At 40.2% G+C, this 23,754-nt stretch overlaps 1 protein-coding gene across 1 annotated transcript in view; it reads right to left on the bottom strand.

The window, feature by feature from the left end:
• cacna2d4a (calcium channel, voltage-dependent, alpha 2/delta subunit 4a) overlaps positions 1-23,552 on the bottom strand; it is a 93,148-nt gene extending 69,596 nt beyond the window's left edge. Inside the window, exons 1-25 of the mRNA XM_069670971.1 lie at positions 23,371-23,552; positions 17,512-17,593; positions 14,688-14,804; positions 14,466-14,525; positions 14,174-14,336; positions 13,955-14,086; positions 13,538-13,598; positions 10,392-10,542; positions 9,647-9,721; positions 6,997-7,086; positions 6,750-6,863; positions 6,522-6,600; positions 5,372-5,505; positions 3,973-4,050; positions 3,813-3,893; positions 3,560-3,634; positions 3,372-3,458; positions 3,206-3,277; positions 2,958-3,019; positions 2,764-2,831; positions 2,627-2,672; positions 2,408-2,505; positions 1,974-2,067; positions 1,780-1,872; positions 1,185-1,312 (exon numbers count right to left, since the gene is read on the bottom strand). Coding sequence (XP_069527072.1) covers positions 1,185-1,312; positions 1,780-1,872; positions 1,974-2,067; positions 2,408-2,505; positions 2,627-2,672; positions 2,764-2,831; positions 2,958-3,019; positions 3,206-3,277; positions 3,372-3,458; positions 3,560-3,634; positions 3,813-3,893; positions 3,973-4,050; positions 5,372-5,505; positions 6,522-6,600; positions 6,750-6,863; positions 6,997-7,086; positions 9,647-9,721; positions 10,392-10,542; positions 13,538-13,598; positions 13,955-14,086; positions 14,174-14,336; positions 14,466-14,525; positions 14,688-14,804; positions 17,512-17,593; positions 23,371-23,549 — 2,419 coding nt within the window. The 5' untranslated portion in view covers positions 23,550-23,552. The remainder of the gene's footprint in view (positions 1-1,184; positions 1,313-1,779; positions 1,873-1,973; positions 2,068-2,407; positions 2,506-2,626; positions 2,673-2,763; positions 2,832-2,957; positions 3,020-3,205; positions 3,278-3,371; positions 3,459-3,559; positions 3,635-3,812; positions 3,894-3,972; positions 4,051-5,371; positions 5,506-6,521; positions 6,601-6,749; positions 6,864-6,996; positions 7,087-9,646; positions 9,722-10,391; positions 10,543-13,537; positions 13,599-13,954; positions 14,087-14,173; positions 14,337-14,465; positions 14,526-14,687; positions 14,805-17,511; positions 17,594-23,370) is intronic.
• Between the last annotated feature and the right edge of the window lie 202 nt (positions 23,553-23,754).

The following is a 23,754-nucleotide window of genomic DNA, read 5'->3' as shown; positions in this document are numbered from 1 at the left end:
AGAGCAGGAACGGCGAGAGGAGACATAACTAAAACAATCACTACAGTCATTGAAGTTTACATATCTGTGAACGTCTGCTTCAAACCAACACAAGAAGCTGTTCTGCTGTTAAATACGCCAACGTGCGGGATCTTTGCTGGGTTTTTTTCTGTAAGTTGAGATCTCATTCTATTTGGCAGCACCTAATGGCGCTAAAAGGCAATTGAGGGTGCATACGTCCCAGACGTCTACGGTTGGCTCCCTTTGTTGCGGTTGTAATTTCCTCGCTGACGGTCGCTTTCCTTTTTAGACTTTTTGTCTTCATCTGAGCGTCGAATTTGTTTCTTAGTGGAAGTGGCTGACAGCGGCTCCACCCGCCGAGCTCTGGCTCCAAATGACATCACCATCGCAAGACGGCAGCACCCGCCTCAGGGGCTATTTTGGCATTAATTTCGTACAGTGAGAGCAGATGGAGATGCGTCGTCCATCTATATATATATATACAGTCATTGTTTAGTATCGTTGTGTTAAATGATAAGCAGCTTCAATCCACTCTATGTAAACTAAAACACAACAAACTACCTTTAATGTATATGTTAAAGTAAGTAACTCACATCCCGTATCCTGTCATAAAGCAGGGCGGTATTATCAGCCTCATACATATTGAATGTTATTTATTTCAGTTAAATAGAAATTAAAGTATTCTCTTTGTAGTGAGGATTAAACTCATATTCCTGCCCCCAGTTCTGCCGAAAGCACTCTGAGCAGATGTGTTTTAAAGCATTTAAAAATACATTTTATTCCTTTAGAGCTCAATAAGAATATTACATCCAGAGGCAGAGAAGGGGCCCGGCTCATCTTTCAACCGACTAGATTTAGAGATGGAGTTAAGTGTTAGTATGATGTGATGATAAACATGGTGATAGTAGCTGTTAACTTTGTCACACCGGAGCTGATGATTATTCTTCACAACAGCGAAATAAACTGTAGTGGAGAACAACCAAAAGAGAATATGAATCAAGACTGAAGAGACATTTTATGAGCATTTTGCATAATAAAATCCATGCTTTAAGTGTCTAAACCTGTGGTGAATACAGACTACATAAATAAAACACAGAAATTGAGAAATGAGCCTGTCACTGAGAGATTTCTGGCTGAAAAAAACAGGAATGTAAAGCAAAATTTAGAAAAGGTATGTCCTCTACCTCTCGTGTCCTGTCTGGGCATGTAGTAGAGAAACTTTCCAGCTGGGTACTCGGCTGCTCGACGGTACCACACCGGGAAATGGTCCAGCGTGAACATATTCTCCTTGTCTGTGGAGGTCAGGAAAGACCTGGGGAGAGACAAAAATAAACGTGAACTTAAAACGTACTATCTACGTCCTAAAGATGACGAGTCAGGCAAGGAAGGAAGAATAAAAAAAGGGATATGGACAAGTAGGAATGACAGCATTTTGCAGGTGTTCTCAACTGCTGATGTCTTATTGCTGTAGCCATTTTTGTGTGAGCAACTTTAACTATTATTCTATGTGATAATTTTAATCACTTGCATGTCTGCAGCAATGGGACTGTAACTCGGATGCTTAACAGAAAACGACTTCTAAAAGGACCTCATTATCAGCTGCTGCCCCTCAATTGACCACCAGAGGGCGAACTCTAGCCTTACTTCAGCCTCCAATCAGACCTTAATCACTGTCACTGTCTCTCCCTTATTAGCTCCCCAATTTTAAACCTTTTGCTTGTGGATTAAAGACAAGACCTATTTGCTAATATAAACATTGATTGTGGTTTTCTTTCTCACTTTCCAGTTCTTTTCTCGATACCAGTGAATCTCTGGTATCTCATCAGGCCTGAGCGGGTCCCCAAGAACGCCGTTTCTATCCCCTCATCCATACTAGGACAGAAATGGAAACAAGGTTAATATTTGTAAAAAATAAAATGTAGTTACTCTGTAAATATGTTAAAAGGTCAATGTCTTAATTAATTTATAATCACCCAGATGAATTGAGCGCGAGGGCGGTCCAGTAGGCTTCCATAGGAGCTGTGACCACGGCATCGAACAGAGTTTGTTGCAACAGTTGCACATCACCTGTAGAGAGAAACCAAAGGAGAAGACGTAAATGAGGATGAATCCAAAGGTCTACCAAGATCACGTGAATAAAATGAGTACCCCCAAATTGTTTGTACTTTGATTTGAAAGAGAAAAAAATCAATTTTCAACACTATTTAGACTATTGCGACAGCCAAAGAGAACTTACACTTAAAAACTAATTTGGTGAATATTTGCAGCGTTCTTGATTTTACTTAGTTTGGAAAGCAGGCACTTAAAAAATCAAAGAATCCGTTTGATGATTAATTGCAGGCTTAAAGTCTGTTTTATTTTCCCTTTCATCAATAGATGATGTGCTTGAACTGAAGTGTCTACTTACACTCCAGATCTGGTTCTTTGCCAGTGAGATATTTCACCACAGCCTGCAGCTGGCTCAGTTTACGATGGTCCGGGTCAATGTCTGTCTCGCAGTACGTCCTACAAACACACACACACACACAAACAGTTTTTACATCCACGAAAATCTACTGTAGTGGTATTTCTATGAAGAAATAGGGAACCCGTAACGTCACAGTTCTGCTGGTTATACAGTACTCACCATTCACTGGCTATGGTCAGGTCCGGCGTGAGTAAGTCATGGAGACCTAACGCAAAAAAGAAAAATATAGGAGTTCACAGGAAGCAGGTATGACAGACATAAATGTAGAGAAACTAAGACAGAAGGGAAAGACCTACCCTCCTCAACAGAGACGTTTCCAATGAAGATATACTGTCCGTATCCCCGAGTCAGGACGATACCCAGGCTGTAAAACGAAGGACAATGTTATCTTACCTCCTTTCATGTATAGTCGTATAAAAGATTTTTAAAAAAGGCAACCCTAGAATTTTATACTCTCCTATTAAGTTAAAAGAAAAGGGATCAAACAAACCTGAATGGTGTCTCATTGATGATCGTGTAGAAGTAATCATTTTTCAGGAACATGACTCTGCTCTGTTAGAGGGAAACAGAGTTTATAAAATGACAGCGAACACAGAGATAAAGAAAAACAGCAGGTACTTAGAAGATAAAATATACAAGCTGACTTAAGAAATGTATTATCTCTACGGAAACGAGAAAAGACAATAAAACATCCACTGTAGGACAAATAGAGAAGACAGCTCCAACAAATGTACTCACTCCTTTATCCACAGTAGTTCTCACATCTAAAGACATCGTTCCAGTTTCTCCTTTAACCATGGCTGTCCTTAGCTGTAACATAGACATTGCATACTCAGCAATTCGGTTCTTTAGATTGTGAAAAACAAATCTCACAATGATTTACGGAAAAAAGAAAACTACTCACTTTCTCCTCTGTGTCTTCCCATTCCACCTCGGACAGATCAACACTGTTATAGTTGGGTTTCGGCTTTAGCTTCTTCCCCTCCTTATACTGTCACACGCACAAACGTACAAAAAACAAAACAAGTCTTTAGCAAGTTATCCTACTTTATAGTACTTGGTTTATTGCAATAATCCAGTCTTTGTCTGTACCAGAGGTCGTAGGTCGGGGTGAGACAAGATGTAGCCGTTGTTGGTGAGGAGGTAGGCGTAACCATGGATACCCAGCTGAAGAGACAGAAAGAAATATGGACACAAACTATAAGGCAGAAACACAGATAATTAAAGAGTGAATAATTTAACAGAAGTATAAATATAATGCCACTGGCCATCTCAGAGAAGAGCCAATACAACTTGTAGTTTCTAATCCTTGCATGTGACACAGTGTATATTGTGGATGATTTACCTTGTATCTTGGAGCTAATCTCATCAGTTCTTTCAAGGCCACATCAGTTCCTACCACTCCCAGCAGAATCCCATGAGACAGCTGCAGGAAATACAAAGCAAGTTCAAGTCGAGTCCGGTTGAGGGTAATGATATTAATAGAGATTAAGATGAATACTTACAGTCTCTTTCTTCTTGCTGAACACAGGCATGGCTACTGAGGTCATCAGGAGCAGGCTTTGAGCCTGAGTTGTGAACAGCTGTTGTGCACAAATACGCAAAAAACAGCCATGATGACTTATTGTTAAGCTTAATGGGTTTAGCTAAGTCGTGAAGAAACTACCTTAAATCGAAATTAGGTTGTCAGAGTTCATTCCTTTTGACCAAAATTGAAAAATGCAAGAAAATGGAGATGAAATGGAAGATGACGTTTCATTTAAAAGCGCTAAACCTGTCTGACCCAAAGAACATTAACTATGCCAACATCTTAAAAGGGGGGGAGCTAATGTTAAGAGAAGCTAAGAAATATTCACTCAGGAGTCAGGCTAATTAAGTTTTAAAAAATATATGCTCCTGTAAAAAGAGTTAAATAAATAGTTAAATAGTAGACACAAATTAAAAAACGCTAGCTAGCTAAGCAGCTAAGACGCAATGTCAAAGAAGCATGTTTACCCTCACTTTAAGGGGAGAAAACTAGCTAGGCTAGCTAACTAGAGGATGAGCTAAGCTAGCATTAACATTTGAAAAGTTTAAAAAATATATCCTCCCGTAAAATTAGTTAAAGAAAGAGTTAAATAGTGCTATACTTGCTAGCTAAGCAGCTAAGTAGCAATGTCAAAACAGCATGTTTACCCTCAGTTTAAGAAGGGGGGGGGGGGGGGGGGAAACTAGCTAGGCTAGCTAACTAAAGGATGAGCTAAGTTAGCTTCAACATTAGAAAAAGTGGTGGAAAGTTTTGTTGCTGTTAGCTATAAATTACAGGCTAAGAAAGACAACATAGATACTTTATGCTGTTATTAATTTCACAGTATTTTTCCTTCAAAAATAAGATTACTACAGTAAACTTAAAGAGCTAAGTATCATTACCTCTTCCGTGCTCGGTAACTGAAGGTTAAGATGGAGGGGTGGAAAGACAACATCAGGTATGAAATGAGTGTGGAAAGACATGCCACATATGATACAGATGAAAAGACAAGCTGAAAGATAGGGGGAATAGAAACAGAAATGAGCAAGGGAGGGTGTTGCCAAGCTTGTTGCAGAGGCTGATGGAGGGTGGGGTTTGATCGATTAGCTGCTGTCAGGAAGTGGTGGAATAAATTCTCAGTTAAAGTTAAAATCATGTTGTTTTTTTAATGTAGTTATTTAAAAAAAAAAGTATTTTCTCAGTGTTTCAGTATTTTTGACAGGTGTTTGCAAGGTGGCTTTTATGACGTTTGGTGTGGTGTTGCAAGGTAGGTAAACAGTGGATAGGTTGGTCATCGAGCTTAAAGGATAGCATGTTACACCACCACAAAGAAAGAGCTGAACAGACCAGCCAGACCAAAAAAAAATATATAGAGAGAGAGAGAGAAGAAGACTGACCACGCTGTCCATATAGGCCTCAGTCCAGATGATGTCATGATCGTGGTTGATGACCATCGGCCGGCTGAGAACATGTAGGTACTCCATAACATTTTCCTGGACGTCGGCAAGTGTGGAGACATGTGTGTAGTAACCTACAGGACACAAAAATACATGCATTTATCACATAATACTGTACTCAGATGGAAAAACTAGGACCCATAAAGTTAAGCTGAGAAAATGTTCACAATATTATTTTTATTTTTCTGCGTCTGGCCTTTGGGTATTACATTTAAAGGAGCAAAATAATTTATCCAACTTCAAAAACCTTGTATTCCCCCAAAACACTAAGCTGTTTTTAGTGAATAAACAGCTTGAATCTCCCATGAATGCTTTGATGTTCTTTAAAGCTTGGCTCAGTCTAAGGTTTGTGGCATTTCTACAAGTGGGAGAGGATGACGTCAATGGGATACCTGCAGTGAGGCTGGTCAGTGACAACACGCTACTGAAGCAGTGCCAGGTATAAATATGTGAATGTGTGAAACCCTTTTCCCCCTTGTAACGGCTCCACAAAAGTCCACTGCGAATATTAGGTAAACCTGCTTAACCAACTGAAACTTAATCTGCATATACTGTAGAAGTTTATTTGCAGGACTGTAGCAATAAGCTGTCTGTTTATGGTAGATATTTTGTTTTTGGCTGAAGCAACTGCCAGTGTACGCAACAGAAGGCAGTGCACCTGTTACCCATTACACCCACAGACACAAACACACCAGCAGATTTGATATTTTTTGGCCATAGATGTGTTTACAGTGTAACTGTTATTATAATCAGGTATTTAGTCAAGGGTTTTAGATGAGCTCAGAGCTGAATAATGCGATTATTTTCGGGGCTGAAATGCTGCATGAGCCCTTGTAATTCACAAGAGGGCAGCAGCTGATACCCAGTACAATACAGCACCACCTGGGAACACCGCAGAGAGCAACGAGGCCTCCTTTCTTGACTGTTTTATAATAGATATAGCAACTGATTGTGGTTGTTTACACATCCATCAATCTATTCCTTGTTGCTGAAGTTACCCAAACTTCCTGTTCCCAATTTTGTTGCAGATCCAGGGATTCAAACAGTTAATCTGACCTTTAGGCCAATGATTTATTCCTTTTCTTTTTACCCTTGTTGTTGCAGGCAATCCATTTAACATTCTCCGCAAATGTCATCTCTCGTCCAATCAGATACGTGAACACTCGAACCTAGAAAAACAATAAAGTATATTGTTTATTTCTCGTCCAATTTGTTCCTCCAAACAGATTTATATCGATGATGTGTGTTTGTGTGCTTACAGTGCGTTTGGCTTAGTGCTTGTAGTTGTTATGCTTGTGTGTGTATTTTTGTGTCGTACCCGTCGATCTGGCCAATTGAACTTTTCAAAAACATCCTGGAAGTCCTCCATGGCCCCGTCCGTGATCAGCATGATGGCCTGGTTACACAGGCTGCCCTGGCCCAGCGCTGCAGCCTAAACACGCACACACACAATTTACGTCCTTTTGCAGATTTGTACTGAAGAAATCATCTGTACAGAACTGATAAAGTGCAGATAATAATATTTCTTTGCTGTATAGTGGTGGTTGTTGCACAGAGGCACAAACCTCATTGAGGATCTTGAACGACTCCTTCATGGCATTTTTCACTTTGCCCTCTCCTTTGACGTGAAGCTCTTCGATCAAAAGCTTGAAATGCTGGAGAGAGAGACAAAGCAAATCAGCAAATGCAGGTGAATACACTATGGGTCACCACACAAACAGAGAGAGAGAGAGATCACGACAGAGTGTAGAGGAGGGATTATCCCCGGCTCCCTGGCACACTGACCAAAACCGCAAAGTCACAACAACACGAGGAGGTAATCAGGATTAATCAACACGCGCACACAGACACAGACAGCCGCACACACTCAGGATGAATGGCCACATGGCTGTGGGGTTCGCCACTTTGTGGACAAGCGATAGGCCTTGCCTTCATGGAGTTTTTTCATAGAATTTGATTCAAAATAAAAGCTCACTATAAATTATAGCTGTAATTATTGCTGTAAATTGTATTGAAATGTCTGAAGTTAAAAATGTTTAACTTTGAAATGTGAACATGAAAAAACAGAAATTAACTACATTTTATATTAAAATGAACTACACCTAGACACTTGCGTACCATTTTTGGCATATTTTCCTTCTGTAAAAGGTTTTCTGTATTTATATTTTTAAAATGTATTTATATAATATCTTTCTTTAACTTAAAGCTCCTGTGAGGAGTTTTTTCTCTGGTTATGAGACAGAAATTAATTCTGATTACTGTATATGACCTACAAAAGCAAACCAGACCACCAGCAACAAGATTTATGATTTCTATAAGTGTATATAAGTGCATTGGAATATAAGACACAGTTTGTTTTTGGAGGGTATCCCAGAGGGAAAAAGGTTTTCTATAACTATTTATTTAAAAGAAAGTGTATAAAAGTTATTTCAATTCTATTACAATGTATTTTCATTTGAAACACATTCAAAACACACACAAATTACAGCCTACCATCAGTTTTCGCCATGTCGAGTTTGCAATCCTGCTAGCTACCGGTGCAGTGGTCGAGCTCAGCCTACGGTAATGTTGATTGTTGTGATGGTGGCGCCTGCACTGGCGATCATGACAGCTCATGTCCCTGACCAAGCTTTAGCTAGATTATAATGCCATCATCTGGGTAAAATACCGCAACACAGTGAAAATACCTCTCTGCATTTTACACTGGTATATTGGTCGCACCAGTAAAAAAAACACCACTTAAGCATGTACAGGACAAAATCAGCAAACATGAGAGGTACAGCTTTGTCCACAGGGGGCGCCAAAATCAACACAAACCGAAAGTTCCTCACAGGAGCTTTAAAGTAATAATCTCAAAGATTTTCATTTAAATAAATGTTAGGTCACAATCTACTGGCCCACTGATGAAAGCCTTTGCATTTGCAGTATTTAGTATTATTACAGACTGGGTGTCTGTGGCGACTTTCACGGAAAAAAATCACAAGCGGCGCCCAGTTAGTGACGCATTTTCCATCACCCATCAGTGGTTGGTCTGCCAGAGAGGGTAGGCGGAGCTAAGCGGTTGCTTTTCCGGTCTCTGCAAGTATTGCGAGTAAACAGTAATCTTCTATGGCTGAACAAACAAAGAAAAGATCGATGACTACAGATACAACTTCAAAAATAAGTGAAAATACAAAGAAAAAGAAACAAACTCGACGCTCAGATGAAGGCAAACAGTCTAAAAAGGAAAGCGACCGTCAGCGAAGAAAATCAAGAGTTACAACCGGAGCCAACCGTGGACGTCACACATGCAACACTGTCTGGATATCTGGGAAGTGTGCTCCCACAATTACTGTTTATCGCCATAGGTGTCGCCAAAGAGAAGGAAACTGAGATCTTCGAGATTACAACTTTAAATCAGGTAACTTATAGTACACCATATTGCCACCACCAATTGGGTTCTGTTGGGCTTATTTTTCTCTCAAATCCAAATCAACGGGCCAATACTTGACAAAACTGATAAACAGAATGATTTAAAAAAAAACATAAATAAGTCTCTTTTAAAGTTTTGGCCAAGTTATTCTGCCATACCAAGAGTGTGTGGAGTAAACAAGACATGTACAGTTTATGAATGAAGGACCTCTTGTATAACATGTCATTCTGTAAATGTGCTCCAACATGATGTTATTTGTACGTAAGTGTGTCAGCCAACATCTGTAAGCCCATTCTGTAACAATCCGCCACTCTAGGCAGACAACCAATCAAATCCCTTGCTGACTGGTCATGTGACCTACTTAAAATTGTCGGCGGCGCTTGGTGACCTCACCTGATCTCTGGTGATGTGAAGGGGAGTGAAAGTAGGGCATGCATCCAACACATAACACACAAACTGAGCAGACTGGTGTATAAGAATAACAAGGGAACAGATTAGGAGGGAAAAAGATAAAGACAGCGGCAGTGGGAATATGAGATAGTAACATAGTTACACGTGTAAAGTCAAAGAAGGGGGTCAGGAAAAAAATGCTATGGCTTTTTGTCGGAGATAAAAACAGGAAAAGAAGAGGTGAAGATATATCCGCTGAGAATCTTTAACTGTAATGTGATGACAGATAATCGTTGTCTTTTAGAGGATCAGTGAGATAACAGCCCGAGATTAATAGGTTAGCTCAGGTTAAGTGAGTGTATTAGTTGTGAGTTCGTCTGTGTCCTCTGTGAGTGTGTGTCTGTTTGTCTTACCTCGCGGTTATCCAAATCAGCTTGCACGAGGGTGCCCTTGAAGCATGGCTCCACGTAGCGAACATAGTCACTGTACTGTAGAGAGGAAACACATGCACGACCAGAAACAATCAATAACAACACTAATTATGATTAACCTCTATAAAAGGCGATAATTAAGAGCGATTGAATTTTAACAACCTGCAAATCAATCCCTAAATAACACAATATCCCCTAATAATATTACACCTCTTTAATCCAGCCGGTATCCGATTCTGCGTAAAACAGGATCAAGGTCGGACAACAGTGTGAAATTCCAGGAAAGAAATCCTTTTTTTTCTCCAACTTATTCCCAAATAAAACTCGTATTTTGTTGCATGGTCACTCAATGGAAAGGAGCGCAGCATTGAATTCTGTGTAAAAACAGCTTAAGGGCAGGGGATTTGCTGCGTGCCTATGATTACACACAGAGTAATACCGGGATAAACCATGCTTATTACACCGATTTGTAGTTGCACAGCCAAAATCCTGAAAAACCTCAAAACAAAATGAATTTTGAAGCTTTGATGTCAATGAAAGTAATCGCCCTGGTGTGATCTGATTGTTTGTGATTGATTAGTGCACCTGTGCATTAGGTTTTGTGTGTTTTTGAGCGAGGCTTGCTAATCGCAAAGTGACGCTCATCCGGACTTAAGCACACTCCGCCTCTGGGGAGAATTAGACTGCTCGCTGTGTGTTTTGTGTTGTTTTCGGGGCGTGTACTCACAGCTATGATGTTAACAAAGTCATTTTCTCCCAGCGTGTCCAGGATTGTGTTGATGGTGTGTTTGGCTATGGTCAGTCTGAGCCCCTTCATACTGCCGCTGACGTCCACCACGATTACAACGTCTTTAGGAGACGTGGCTGCCTGGATGTACCTAAAAGGAGACGGAGAGTTAAAGTAAGAAGCGGTAATGACATATCCAATAGCATAAACAAAGTTATTTACAAGTCCCCTAGCGGACAGACAGAACTTGCAGAGATCAAGCCTTATCCTTTTAATTGTTTCTCTGTCCTCCGTATTATCATCCCCTGACTTCCCAAGCTTATTAGCATCAATGGGATTTCCACTGCAGCAGATGCGATCGGCAACTTTCCAGTCCTATGCCGTCTTGCTCCTGGATCCCTGTATTCGAGGACACGGCGTCTGAGAGCCAGACAGACTTGAGCTGTAATCCAGCTCAAGTTCTAATAGGTAGAGCTGTTACCTGGTAGACAACTTAACATGTCATGGGAACAAAATGCACAGGTGAAACTGATAAGATTAATGGTGGCTGCGTCCTCAGAGGGTCCTGATATTACTGGGACACTTGAATAAGCTGGCTCACAGACTTCACACTACACACTAATTGGTTTCTGTCTCGTTATTCATACCTGGTCAACTGAGCAGCTTGGTCAGTGGTCCTATGCTTCAAAATATGACACTGTGGGTATCCCTCTCTAGCATAATTTTGAATGTGCAGGGCTCTGTGGTCGAGCCAGAAACAAACATATGCAACATGCAGGTAGACTTTCAAAATAAAACATTTTATATTTTGTGACTTTTGGATGTGAAACTATAATCAACACAAGGTTAACATTAGGGCTGGGTTAAAAAAATCAATTTCTCCGATTTGAATTGATTCTCATTTGAATGACCCAATATCAATTATTAAATTCTGAGATCGATCTTTAAAAATATGTGTAAAAACGTGTCTAAACACTCCCGTTTCTGAGCGCTCCTGAATGCAGCACGTCTAAGCTCATACCTCCGAAACACGGCAGTGAGGGAGACATGCCCGGACTTGTTGTCAGTGGTCGCTGACGGACTCTTTTTACCGTGTGTGCGTCCATGAATATGTAAGTTTGCACTGATGTTTATGTTACGCTCTGTTAGTGTCGGCTTTGGCCGCGAGTGTATTTTCGGCATGTTGTAAAGTATGCCTTTCACCATAACTCTTAGTCTCGTGTGGTTTTGTTCTTCGCAATAAGAGATCTCGTGGCCAAATCTCGCGCAAGTTGAACCCCAGTTCGTGTAATCAAAACCATGAGCCAGATGTTCAGACTAGAAATCTGAAATTGGAAAAAAGGTTCATAAGCTGTCTAATTCATAAAATTGTTAATATTGTGTTGACTGCTTCGTGTTTGTCATGTTAAATAAAAAGTACATGATGTAAATTATTTGGGGTCAATTCTTGTTGTAAAAAATTTTTAAATGTTGATAATGCACCAGGTTAGAGGTGCATTGATATTGTAACTGAAATACCCCAAACAAAAATCAATATCGAATCGACCAGATGTAAGAGGACGGTCCTCTTAAACAGCGAGGCTATTGTGAAGAGGGGGCAACAGAAAATTCACCTTTAAAGGAAACTAAATTCCTTCTCAGTCAGTCCTGTAATCCTCTGTCCTTTTTAGCAATCTTTAATTGAGAGTTTTCTTCGTTTTTCTTTTATCTGCTGGTTTCACATCCCCACAGTAAAAGACAGACACAGTCTGACCAACACTGTCAAAATCTGTTGTAAGATAAAAGAGATCTAAATTCCTTTTGTAACCAGCAGAAACACCAAGCTATTTTAGCTTCTTCTGGACATGTTCTTTGAAGTGAATTTTCTCTGCATTCATCCCCTCTGATTGCCAAATGCACCTTAGGTTTTATATATCTCTTACAGAGTGTTGATCCTTTTATCAAGACTGATCCTTTTATTGATTTAACCAGTTTGTCTATTTATTAATCAGTTTACTCAATGTCGGTATTTATTTTAGATCTTATGTGTAATTTATTGTCGTCTGTACGTCCCTTTGTCTTTTTACGTACAAGCTGCTCCAAACCAATTGCCCCTAGAGGGATTAATAAAGTTGTTTAAATTTAATTTTATTGAAACTTTCAAAATAAGTCAACACTTACTAAAAGTCTTGTGGCTTTTTGACCCAACATCAGCCAACCAAATCGGACTTTTGCTCTTTCTAACTGTCTCTAATGGCACATCAAAACAATGAGTTCAAGGACACCATCCAGATATGAGGCTAGAGAGGTACCTAGAGCTTCAAATTTTAACCTGTTAGGCCAATATTAAAGCTATTTCAGAATTTTGGAGCGAGAACAGGCTGGTCAAACCAAATCACATCCTCTGTTAAAAGTTTCAAATGGAGGCAGAAAAATGAGGTAAACCCGGACTAGTGACTGATTCGAAAGACTTCTTTAAGTGACTGCCTCTGCAGCCGATTGAACACGCTCCATCGTCCAAATAGATGCTGATATGGTCAGACGTGTGCTAACTCGCCACACACACACACAAAAAACTACAGCCAGAGATAGTCTGTGATAGTTTAAAGAGGGGGTATTATGCTGTTTAACATTTTAGGACATGTATATAATGTTACAATGTTGGATGTCCAGGCTAATTGTCTGCAGGCTGCTGTGAACGCCAGGTTTCACACAGTTTTTTCTACACGCTGCACTTTGTGACGTCACCAAGGCTTCGGAGAGCTGGCCAGTCAGAAGAAAGTGGGCTTGTAGGGGTGAGGTTTCTTAAAGGGACAGAGCTGACTGAGTCGTTTTAGGCGGAGGCTGTGTGAGGGCCTGCACAGAGCACTAGAGTGAGAAAAATCAGGCGTTTTTTTAAACTGTAAATTATGCTAAGCTACTCCACAGGTATCACAGAGTGAAATATGAAGCTTTAGAATTAGCATAATACCCCCCCTTTAATGTTGCCCAATGCTGTAATGGCTGTATGCTTGGAGATTTAGAGCCCATAACCATGATCTGGGTGCTGAGTTTCCATAGTTCTTCAGCCTTTTACTTACAAACTACTATACAGAACGCTACAACCGTTCAAAAAGCATCATTAAGGCAATAGAACCGATGTTGGCAGGAGTATACAGCATTCTTACCAGTTTCTGTTTCTGCAATCAAATGTGACAACACCATTTTCATCTGGAATCCACTGGATCCCTGGAAAGAGAGAGAGAGGGGGAGATTTAGCAAAAGCTGATGCTTGGCTGACTGCTGACAAACGGCTTCGCGGATGGATGGCGACAGATTGTCAAATGAGGGAGAGATGGATGAGGTAGCAGACGAGTAAAACGCGCTGTGTCACAAATCCTCTGCTAATTACTCCTCTCTCCCACACCCTCACAGGAGAGAAATCACCAGCTGACATACTGCAGCTGAGACTGAGTCATCACGTTTGACAGACAGTTTCCTGCATCATCAGTTGCTGTGTTAGTATCCTGTTTGGCTTGCGTGGCTGACTGTTTGTCTACAGCTCTGTTCATGTTGTCTCAACACTAATGGGCGTGTGAACGCACCCGGGTAGAGCCTGAAGAAGCCCGAAGCGCTGCCGAAGTACTGCCAGGTGAGAGTTGGATCTTTCTGGAAGTTATCAACGAAGACGTCATTCAGAGCCTCAGACATATACGCTCCATTCAGGATGTCTGGATCTACAGGAAAAGAGAGGGAAAGAGGGATGAATGCAATGCTCTACTGGCGATTAGATGTATTATAAAGTATGTGCAAGGCTGTATTACCTCTGTTGTACACATTCGTAGGGACTTGTATGTTACTCTGCTCCGTGTTGACCCGCAATTTATTAAAGTGCTCATTTTCTTCCAGAGGGAATTCTCCTCCCAGCGGCACTGAGTTCCCATCCTCGTCCACCGTGTTGATCAGCAAGGAGTTGTAGTAGTCAAACTGAGCAGGACAGAAAACGATGATTAGCTACTACAATTATTTGATGAGAAAATATAAAGTTAGAGTTTGGAAATGTAAGGCTATAAATAACAGTCAAGCAGATGATCTTCAAAGCATGTTGTCACACACCTCAAGTGTTTCATTGTACTCGTGGTAAAGGTCAGCATCCTCCGCTGACTCTGCTAACCTCTGCGAGAGAATTCAGAAGGTAACAGATACACTTTAACGTTGTGTTTAATTCTGCATAATGTTTTGATTTGATCTGCGATTAAACATGGTTATAACTGCAGAGGAGGCTGTGTCAAATTAGCTAGCATGAAATGTATTTTTGCTTTTCATATAATGAATTACCTTCACAGATTTCATCTTCCTCCCGAGCATCTCCTCCATCTCTTCAGCAAACTTTTTCACAAGCTCCATTCCGTCCACCTCCTCTATCTTCACCACACTTTCCACATCCTTGTATTTCTGCAAAACAGACGAGGTTCATTTAGGGGTAAAACATAACATCTGTCTGAAATGCTGAGTGGATTGGAAAATAACAAACACAGAGATACACCCATAACCGTGGCAGAGATATCGTGGTATTATACAATTACACGGTCAGATACACACACGCACACACATTCACAGTTTGCAGCACAGATGGGGGTCAAGCCCTGACTTTATCCCCCCGCCTGACCCCCTCTCTAATCTGCAATATGACAGAGTGATGCCAGGGGACAACGCTTTCCTGCATGCTGCACACAGCCTGTGTGTGTTGTTATGAATGTGCTGAGTTTTAGGAAACATATATGTTTAAAAATCACTTATAATTTGGATTATTAAAGTGGGTGTTGAAGGCATCAAATGATTTTACAGCAGTTACAACATCTGTGTCAAAATGAGGAATCAAGAATTAAATACAGAAACAAAATTAAATCAAGAAATCTTACTTTGACATTGATTAAAATCTGTCAACAGAATAAAACTATGTTTGAATTAAATTCTAATCTTTTGTTTCTCCTGTCAAATAACCACAAATACAGCTCTGGGAAAATTAAGAGGCCGCTGCAAAAATATTTCTTCACTGGTTTTTCTATTTTGGTTTGTGTTTCTGTTAAACTTTTGTTTTATTTTAAAGAACTTTTCTCATTAATTCCAAATAAAATATCTCATTTAGGTCTTTTTTTTTGCAAAAAAAAATGACAGCTGGTTCAGATAACAAAGATGCAAAAAATAGTTTTCAGAGCTCAAATAATGCAAAGAAAACAAGTTCATGTTCATTTTTTAATGGTGGAATAATCCTGCTATTCAATTACACTGTTCATGCGTCTGGGAAGACTTTCACGTAGCTGTTGGGTGACGTTAGGCCACTCTTGGTGCAAAAATTCAAGCAGCCCTGCTTTGTTCGATGGCTTCTATCTTCCTCTTGATCACATTCAGGAGGCTTTCAATGGGGTTCAGATCTGCACTGACATGTAGAGAGACACGCAGATTTAAGGAACGTTTGGAGCGGTCTCTTCATTTTTTCCGGAGCTGTATATCCTCCGGGGTTGTTATTCTGTTGTGGGATTACTATCAGTTTTAAACTCTTGTTAAAACTGTGTTTCTGTTTCAAACTAATCAGACGAAGTCTCATGGAAATGTAAACCAATTTAGCTTTTAAAATGAGGTGTGTAGGCATACTTCAATTTCATGTGAATGTCTTTGTTTGAACTTAATGTTCTCTCTTAGGTGGACTTGTTCACTAGGTTGCTAAATAGTGGCAGCTACACATATGTTATTAATGGGATCCTGTGCCGTTGTCAGATGATGACTTAGAGGTTCATTTCCTCTACAGATGATTTACTTTGTCAGACGATACAGGAGGGAGAGCCTATGTTACACAGATAAGAAAGACAAACTAAATCTCACTGCAAATAACAATTAAGCACAGCTCCAACATTTTCTGCATATTCTTCAAACACTCAATATCCTATGCGGTGAACTCAGGCAAGAAGCAGAGTCACTAAATGTTCCAGAGATAACGAGAAAGCCATCGATTGGACAGAGGAGGGTGATTAATGGCTTCTTGTCGCTCACATTAAACTACTGCACTCTGCGCTTTTTACACATCACTGACCAAATACACAGATAATGTGGGCGGAGCGATATGCCTACATCATATACGCTTACTATGGCGACCGGTGCAAATATTGGTACAATCATATTGCTTTTACTGCTCCTGTTTCTGTGTCTGCTTGTAAAAGTTAGCCAGTTTTTCACATGCTGCCTGGTGCTTAATCTGGAACATTGTTTCTCCCAGCTAAACATTGGGGCTATTTGAGGTTAATCCAGTCGAAAATACAGGCAGAAACAACAATCGCAATGTGCTCTGTTTTTCTTCTTTTGAAATCTGTGTCAGCTCACTGTCTGCGCGGCTAGATCGCTGCAGAAAATTGCAGGGTACAAACAAAAATAAAGAGGAGTTTATGCAGGAGAGGTCGATGGTCACAAAGTGCGTGTATCGGTGAACGCACCATGTGTGTGTTAGTGTGTGTGTGGCAGATGGTGAACGGGCCTGCTAGGGATTCTACAGGGTGGCATGCAGAGGAGGCCAGCACATCCTAATTACTAAAAGACACACACACACAAACACAAGCATAACCTCTTCTTGAATCTCGCAAAACATGAACTCAAGTCAAACGAACTCTGTGCAATGATAAAGTCTTTAACAAGGAAATAATGATAAGAGACGTTAAAGTTGTGTGTGTGAATATGTGTGTCAGTGTATCTGCTTCTGAATTAAGTGTGTCATCACTTTGGTCTCTGGGCCATGTGCAGATGTTGTTCAGCAACTGTATGCAAGTCAGTCGTGCTCCCATTGGCCGATGGAGAAGAACGGAGGGGGGGGATTCAGACCCGGCCCGTCTCAGTCTGATGTGATGACGTTGTGTGTTATATATCCAACTGTGTCTACAACTGTAAAAACATTCATGTCTAAGTTTGTGTGTTAGATTTCATATAGATAGAAGATAGTTGGTAATATACAGAATATGATGGATCTTATTTCAAATCACATGAAATTGTGATGCCCTGGAAAACATTTGTCTTCTGCTGTTTTTGGCATGTGCGTGTCTCTCTGTCCAACAGCATGAGTGCACTTGTGTGTCTATATTTAAATAAATGTGCTTTTGGTGTGATGTCTTATTACCTTCTGTAGCAGCTTAGCTCCGGAGTATCTGGCGGACATGGACGATAACTCTTTGCCAAACGACACAGCCCACTGCTGCACCCTGGACACGGAGAAAAAACATGAGTCGTGACAGTCAAAGCTGTTATTATATTATTTTATATTACTGAAAACAATGCAGTAAATTAAAAGGCAAGGAAAACTTTGAAGGCATGAAGGTCAATTAAAAGTGCTTTACGTAAGACATAAGGGATACTTATACCCCTTTCCCACCAAAATTAGCGCATTGGCGTGGGTTATTCAGACCTGGGAGGACCCGCTAATAAATGCCGATTGTCTCTTTTCCCATTGCCAGTGAAGTATACTCCTTTCAGTCACGCTGCATCACCGCCTGACGTCACAAACCCGCCTGAAACACGGTTAGTAAACAGTGAAGATGTTACGGTGGTTAGGTCTTTTGTATCTATTACTCATTCTGTAATCTGTTTATCAAACTTAGCGCCGACAGATTTGGAATGATGTTCGAGCGCCGCTCGACAACAAAAAAGCCGAGTGTTAGCGGGTGTTAGCTGTTTTTTTGACCAGTGGGAAAGAGGCTTAAGACATGATAACCAAAGGTACCACTTTCTAACAACAAATCACAAATGCTGCTAATTCATCAATAAATGCGTCCCCTTTCCCATCAAGTATAAGCAGATTTTTCACATCATGGCAACTAAAAAGAACCTCTTATAAACTGCTTAAAACTGATCTGTAAGGTTTTTATTTGCATCTGCTAAATATCTAGTTGCTTATCAGGAAGAGGCGTCGATTAACGCCTAAGCAAAAAAAAACGTATCATTATCAATCAATCAATCAGACTTTATTTGTGTAGCACTTTTCATACAACAGTAATGTAACACAAAGTACTTAACAAAAACAGAGAATCAATAAAAACAATACAGTCCCCACCACCCAACAAAAAGAATGTAATAAATAATGGACTCTGAGAAACTGAGAAACCGAAGAAACGCTATCATGTGTTTGTACTGAGGAAACACAGGAGGTAGAATAAAAGTGTTAAAAGTCTTGATAGCAAAATAGAATAAAAAGGAAGAAATAAATAAATAAGCTTATAAAACACTAAAAGATAATCAGGAATAATAAAATAGAATAAAACAATCAATAAAAAAATCGATAAAACAGCATAAAATGTAAAATAAGTAAGAAAATGAATAAAGTTACATAAACTAAAATTTGATTTAAAAGGTAGGTCTTGAGTAAAACACAATTGTAGCGATCTCAAGTCACTACTGTCATAGTCTCAATACAATTGGTTTGCTTCCCCACACACCCGTGCACGTCACTGACACACCTCCACCCGTATCGGCATTTCATTCATTCAACAACCTTAAATGAGAGACACCATGGGCGAAGACGCCGCCTTGTGTCGAGTAAGAGGTACGTTTATAAAAATCAATAAAAAAAATAAGAAAATAAAATTTAATTAAAAACCAGACTCAAAAGGTAGGTCTTCAGTTTGCTTTTAAAAATATTGACGTTCTGTGCTGCGTTCAGGTCTTCATAGTAATGAAAGGATTCCTCACCGTGGGTTTTTGTTCTCACTTTTGGTACCATTAAAAGATCATTACAGACTAGTAGAATAATTATGTCTTTCTGTATCACTTAAGTAGAGATTTTTCTCTCATATACTGATTACATTACTTAGGGGGCTTTCACATTAGGGACCTGGGCAGTCGTACTCAAGCACGGTATGAAGCAATCGTACCTAGTATGTTTTATTCCTTGTTCTGGGTCCGTTCCAAAGTGTAATGCTCCACCTTTCCACGAAGTTTAAAAGTACTTTTCTTTTCTGTAAGCCAGCTGACGAGCACTGTAAACATAACCTCTTTGGCAAAGGTTATAAGCCAATCGGTATTGAAGGTGACCATGAAAGAACCGAGCCAATCATGTTAAGAGGTAACCCAGCATTCAGCAATAAAAAGCTTAAAACAGATTACTGTTCAGGTGACAGTAAAAGCAGACAATCCGCCAGCTCCAGGGGTTACTCTGTGCTCAATAACATGCAGTAATTCTACAAATCCTCCATGTGAATGCAGCACAGGTAAGGCAAAGAGAGGTTACAGAGAATACAGGATGTGACAGATGGCTCAGCCAATAGGGGGTCAGCCAGCTCGCTGCTAGATCACAAGCAGGGTTGTCACAGCTACAATGAAGAAAATGTCTTGTCAGATAAATTAGGAATCAATTCATTTAGATAGAGTTGTTGAAACACTCCCTGCAGTGCAGCTAAGACTGTTTTGCTGTTGACTCGGGCTAAAGCAACACTGCACAGAGCCAAGAAAGGTCAGATTAAGGTAGAGCCTCAGGAAGGCCAAACCTGGGTCAAATAAGGAACAAACACATCACAGTAAGTAGCTCTCTACGGTACTGTGAGAGGGCAAACGGCAACAACTGTTCACTGTAAAACCATAGGCTGTATATAAGAAGTGGATGTAGCCATCGTGATGTAAGTGTTGGGTTGTGAACTCTGGTTTTGAAGCCTTCTGTTCAACATTTTAGCAGTCGCCATCTTTTTTTCTGGAACCAGAAGGGACAATATTTGGACAACAGGGTGAATTTATCGTTGATTTTACACTCAATGGGACTGTATTTTGCTAAATGTACATCATACAGAGTTAACGAAGTCTTAAAACTAGAGATTGAGATACAAAACTCCTTAGAGGAATGTTTACTGAGTTAATAAATCAGGGGAGAAGTTGGGTATTTTTCTCGTCTGGTTCCATACAGTCAGACTCCAGCGCAGTCGCCCCCTGCTGGCCATTAGGAAGTTCTTCCCCATTGGCATCGCTTTAAAGCAGATATCTTGGGTGTTACAGAAAAACAGGTGTTGCTGTCTTAATGCCAGTTTCCTCGTGGCAACAGAGCGTCGTTTCCTGCGTTGAACTAAAGGTTTGACCTTCCTGGCCTGCTATGTCCGGGCATGGCCTGCTAACTACCAGAGCCAGAGGGGCTCTACTGCCAAATCTTCCCCAGGCACAGGGAAGCACTTTAGGCTCAGTGACATGTGTTGGCCTGCTGACCTCTTCTGTCCCCGGAGCTTTAATCTCCCTCAATGACACAAGCCGGCCAACTGACAGCACAAAACCTCACACATTCGCAAAATATATCCTGACACTCATAAGCAATCATAGCTTTTATGGATTAAGTACATAAGTCCATTTGAATAAAAATGTTATTGTCCGAGACATTACAGTATACGCGCAAATACAATCACAAACAGCATCCAGACAGTGTGAGCATACTAACAAAATGCTGTGTCTGTTTCCCCGAGTTTCTCTTCCACTTTAACACACAAACACATAGTTAATGGGCTGTTGTGGACTGACAGCACCGTATCGATCTGTGAGTGTTTTTAGTCAGCATGCGGTCCGAAATCTGTTCAGAGAAAAGAGCCGCGTCTAGCTTCTGGAGAGCAATCAAACGCAGCGTTTCATTCCCAAAAGAAATATCCAGCTGAGAGACACTTACAAAGCAAATGCTAAAGCACATTAGGAATTGTGAGTCATAGTGAGTCCCTTGTGTAAAAGTCCAAATTTGTGTTTGGGAAATGTGATTAATTTCTGTTAAGTACTGCTTTTCCAACCATGGTATCAAAAGTCTTTCACAAGCCCTGATATGCAAACAACGTCTTAATATTAAACAAAGGATTGATGACATAAAGAAGGAAATGAGACATATAGATTTGACGCACCAAATAGACAGTTAATGAGAGAAGTGTCTGACTGTATAAACTGCAACTTGAGTATTAGTTCTATTTCGAGTCAACGATGAATTAATACAATTGATTAAAACACTGTTTCAAGCTCAAGCACTGTATCTCACGTTGCAAGTCTTTTGCCAATGAAGATCTAATTGAAAAAAGGCTTCAAACGTAGCTGTATATGTAAGCTTTGACTGCACATTGGATCAATTGACAGCCATGCTAGAGGCTCCGAGTTAATGTTGGCATGCTAATATGCTAACATTGACAATGCAAACTAGGTATTTAATGTACTGTGTCTAGTCTGTTTGTGAGTGTTTCTGTGTTCCTCTTTGTAAAGCGACCTTGGGTCCCATGAAATGCGCTAGTAAAATTAAAGTTATTATTATTATTATTATTATTAAGGTGATATTTAGAAAGAATAATGTTTACTTGCTTTACTATCTTAGTTTAGCATGCTAACTAGCACAAGACGAGGGTGAGGCTGATGTCAATATTTTTGAAGGTATTTGGTCAAACTTCTGGACTGACTGGAAAGCTGTCCCCTAGTTGTTAAAATGTCTCTGTGAAAACCACAAATATTAACCTTGTGGTGGCACGTGAGGAATCAGCTAAATCTATAGACTTTATTTTCTGGGTATCATTAATGTCTGTAAAAAATTTCAAGGCAATGCATTCTACAGTTGAGTAAAAAAAAAAATTGAATGTTTGTCTTAATTAATAAAATCAAAGGAGCTAAGAAGAAAAAATATGAGGGACAATCATCAAACTATCTTTTTTTTATATCTCTAGTAGCAAAAGTAGCCAAAGCCTTACGTCAGCTTCAGTGTATTTGGCTGCGTCTGTGGGGAAGCTGTAGGATAGTTTGGCAGTTGGCTTTACACCACAGGTGCCCATATGGCCAATATGTATCTGAGTTGAGTAATCCGCTAAAATAGAAAGAACACCATTGACTCATCCATCTGACATGTGGCTTAAGGATAATGTAGACACGCCAGGGTGTCCACAGGGAAATCACTTGGTGCAATAGTTGATGTAATGTCTTAATAAAGAACTGGGTGTGTGGTCATCTTACTTGTGTTTACAACTAAAAGGCAGCACATTGGGCGCATCACACAGATGAATTAAATTCTGAGGGTTGAGACTTGAGCATCGTATCGCATCGCATCATATTCTATCGTATCTTATCGTAGTGTATCCTATAGTATCATATCGTAACATATCGTACCCTATCAAAGCGTATTGTATCGCATTGTACCGGACCGTATCGCATTGTATAATATCATATCGTACAATTTTGAACTGTATTGTACCATATTGTAGCACACTGTATTATATTGTGCCGTATCGTATCGTACAGTATCGCACCGTATTAAACCATATTAAACCGCACTGTATTATATTGTGTCGTACCGAATCAAACCGCATTGTACTATATTGTGTCGCATCATATCGTACAGTACTGTACAGTATTGCACCGTATCAAACCGCACTGTATTATATTGTGTCCCATCATATCGTACAGTATTGTACAGTATCGTACCTCATCAAACCGCACTGTATTATAGTGTGTCGCATCGTATCGTACAGTATTGTACAGTATCGTACCTCATCAAACCGCACTGTATTTGATTGTGTCGTAACGTACAGTATTGTACAGTATCGTACCGACTGTATTATATTGCGTCGTATCATATCGTAAGGTATCGCACCGTATGAAACCACGCTGTATCATATTGTGTCGTATCGTATCGTACTGTATCATACGGTATATTGTATTGTATCATGTCAAGGACCTTGAAATGAATGATGTGAAAATCTAGACAGAATAACTGAATGATTAAATACATTTGAATGTATATGGACTAAAAAATGTCCATATGTCCAAATGGAATGTGGAAGTTTGTTGCCCACAAAATTTGCATGATCACAATTAGTACCTTTGTCAGCCTCATGCTGAGGATACAACCAAATGGAAAATTGTCTATTTTCAGTATATTCTGTTTAGTTTTTACACCGACATCAAAACTTGATTGGACTTAAATGGTCCCTCCTGGTGGTTGATTCCATATGGGTAAAAAGTCAGTATCAGGGTTTTCTAGTGCAACTGTACTCACGTTTCTGGTGAGATCTTCATCTGGCCATCAACCATCAGGCACAGTGAGCTGGAGAGGATAATCCACAGCAGCATCATCAGCCTCCCCCTGTGCGGCCCACTTCTGTCCGATTTACTGGCATTCCAGGCGTTTCCCCGGCAGTTCCAACAGTTCATCCCTGCAGCTGCCGCAATCTGCATCAGCCCAGCAATTGTTGCACGCTGGCTCGAAAGAGAAAAAAAAGATGAAATTAGGACAGGGCAAAGTGAGATTACAAGTGCTCAGGTCACAGTGCCAACACAGAAAGAGGGAAGCGTAAAAGGTGCAGTGACGTAGCTGGTGACTGCCATGTCAGAGTGTGAAATCCCCCTGATAATGACTTTAGCATAATGTATGAAGTTTTGT

Source organism: Semicossyphus pulcher, unplaced genomic scaffold (genome assembly GCF_022749685.1).
Source record: "Semicossyphus pulcher isolate SPU_LCO1_2020_fin unplaced genomic scaffold, fSemPul1.0.p SCAF_20, whole genome shotgun sequence".
Lineage (NCBI taxonomy): Eukaryota > Metazoa > Chordata > Actinopteri > Labriformes > Labridae > Semicossyphus > Semicossyphus pulcher.
This window is presented reverse-complemented; position numbering and strand designations above follow the sequence as displayed.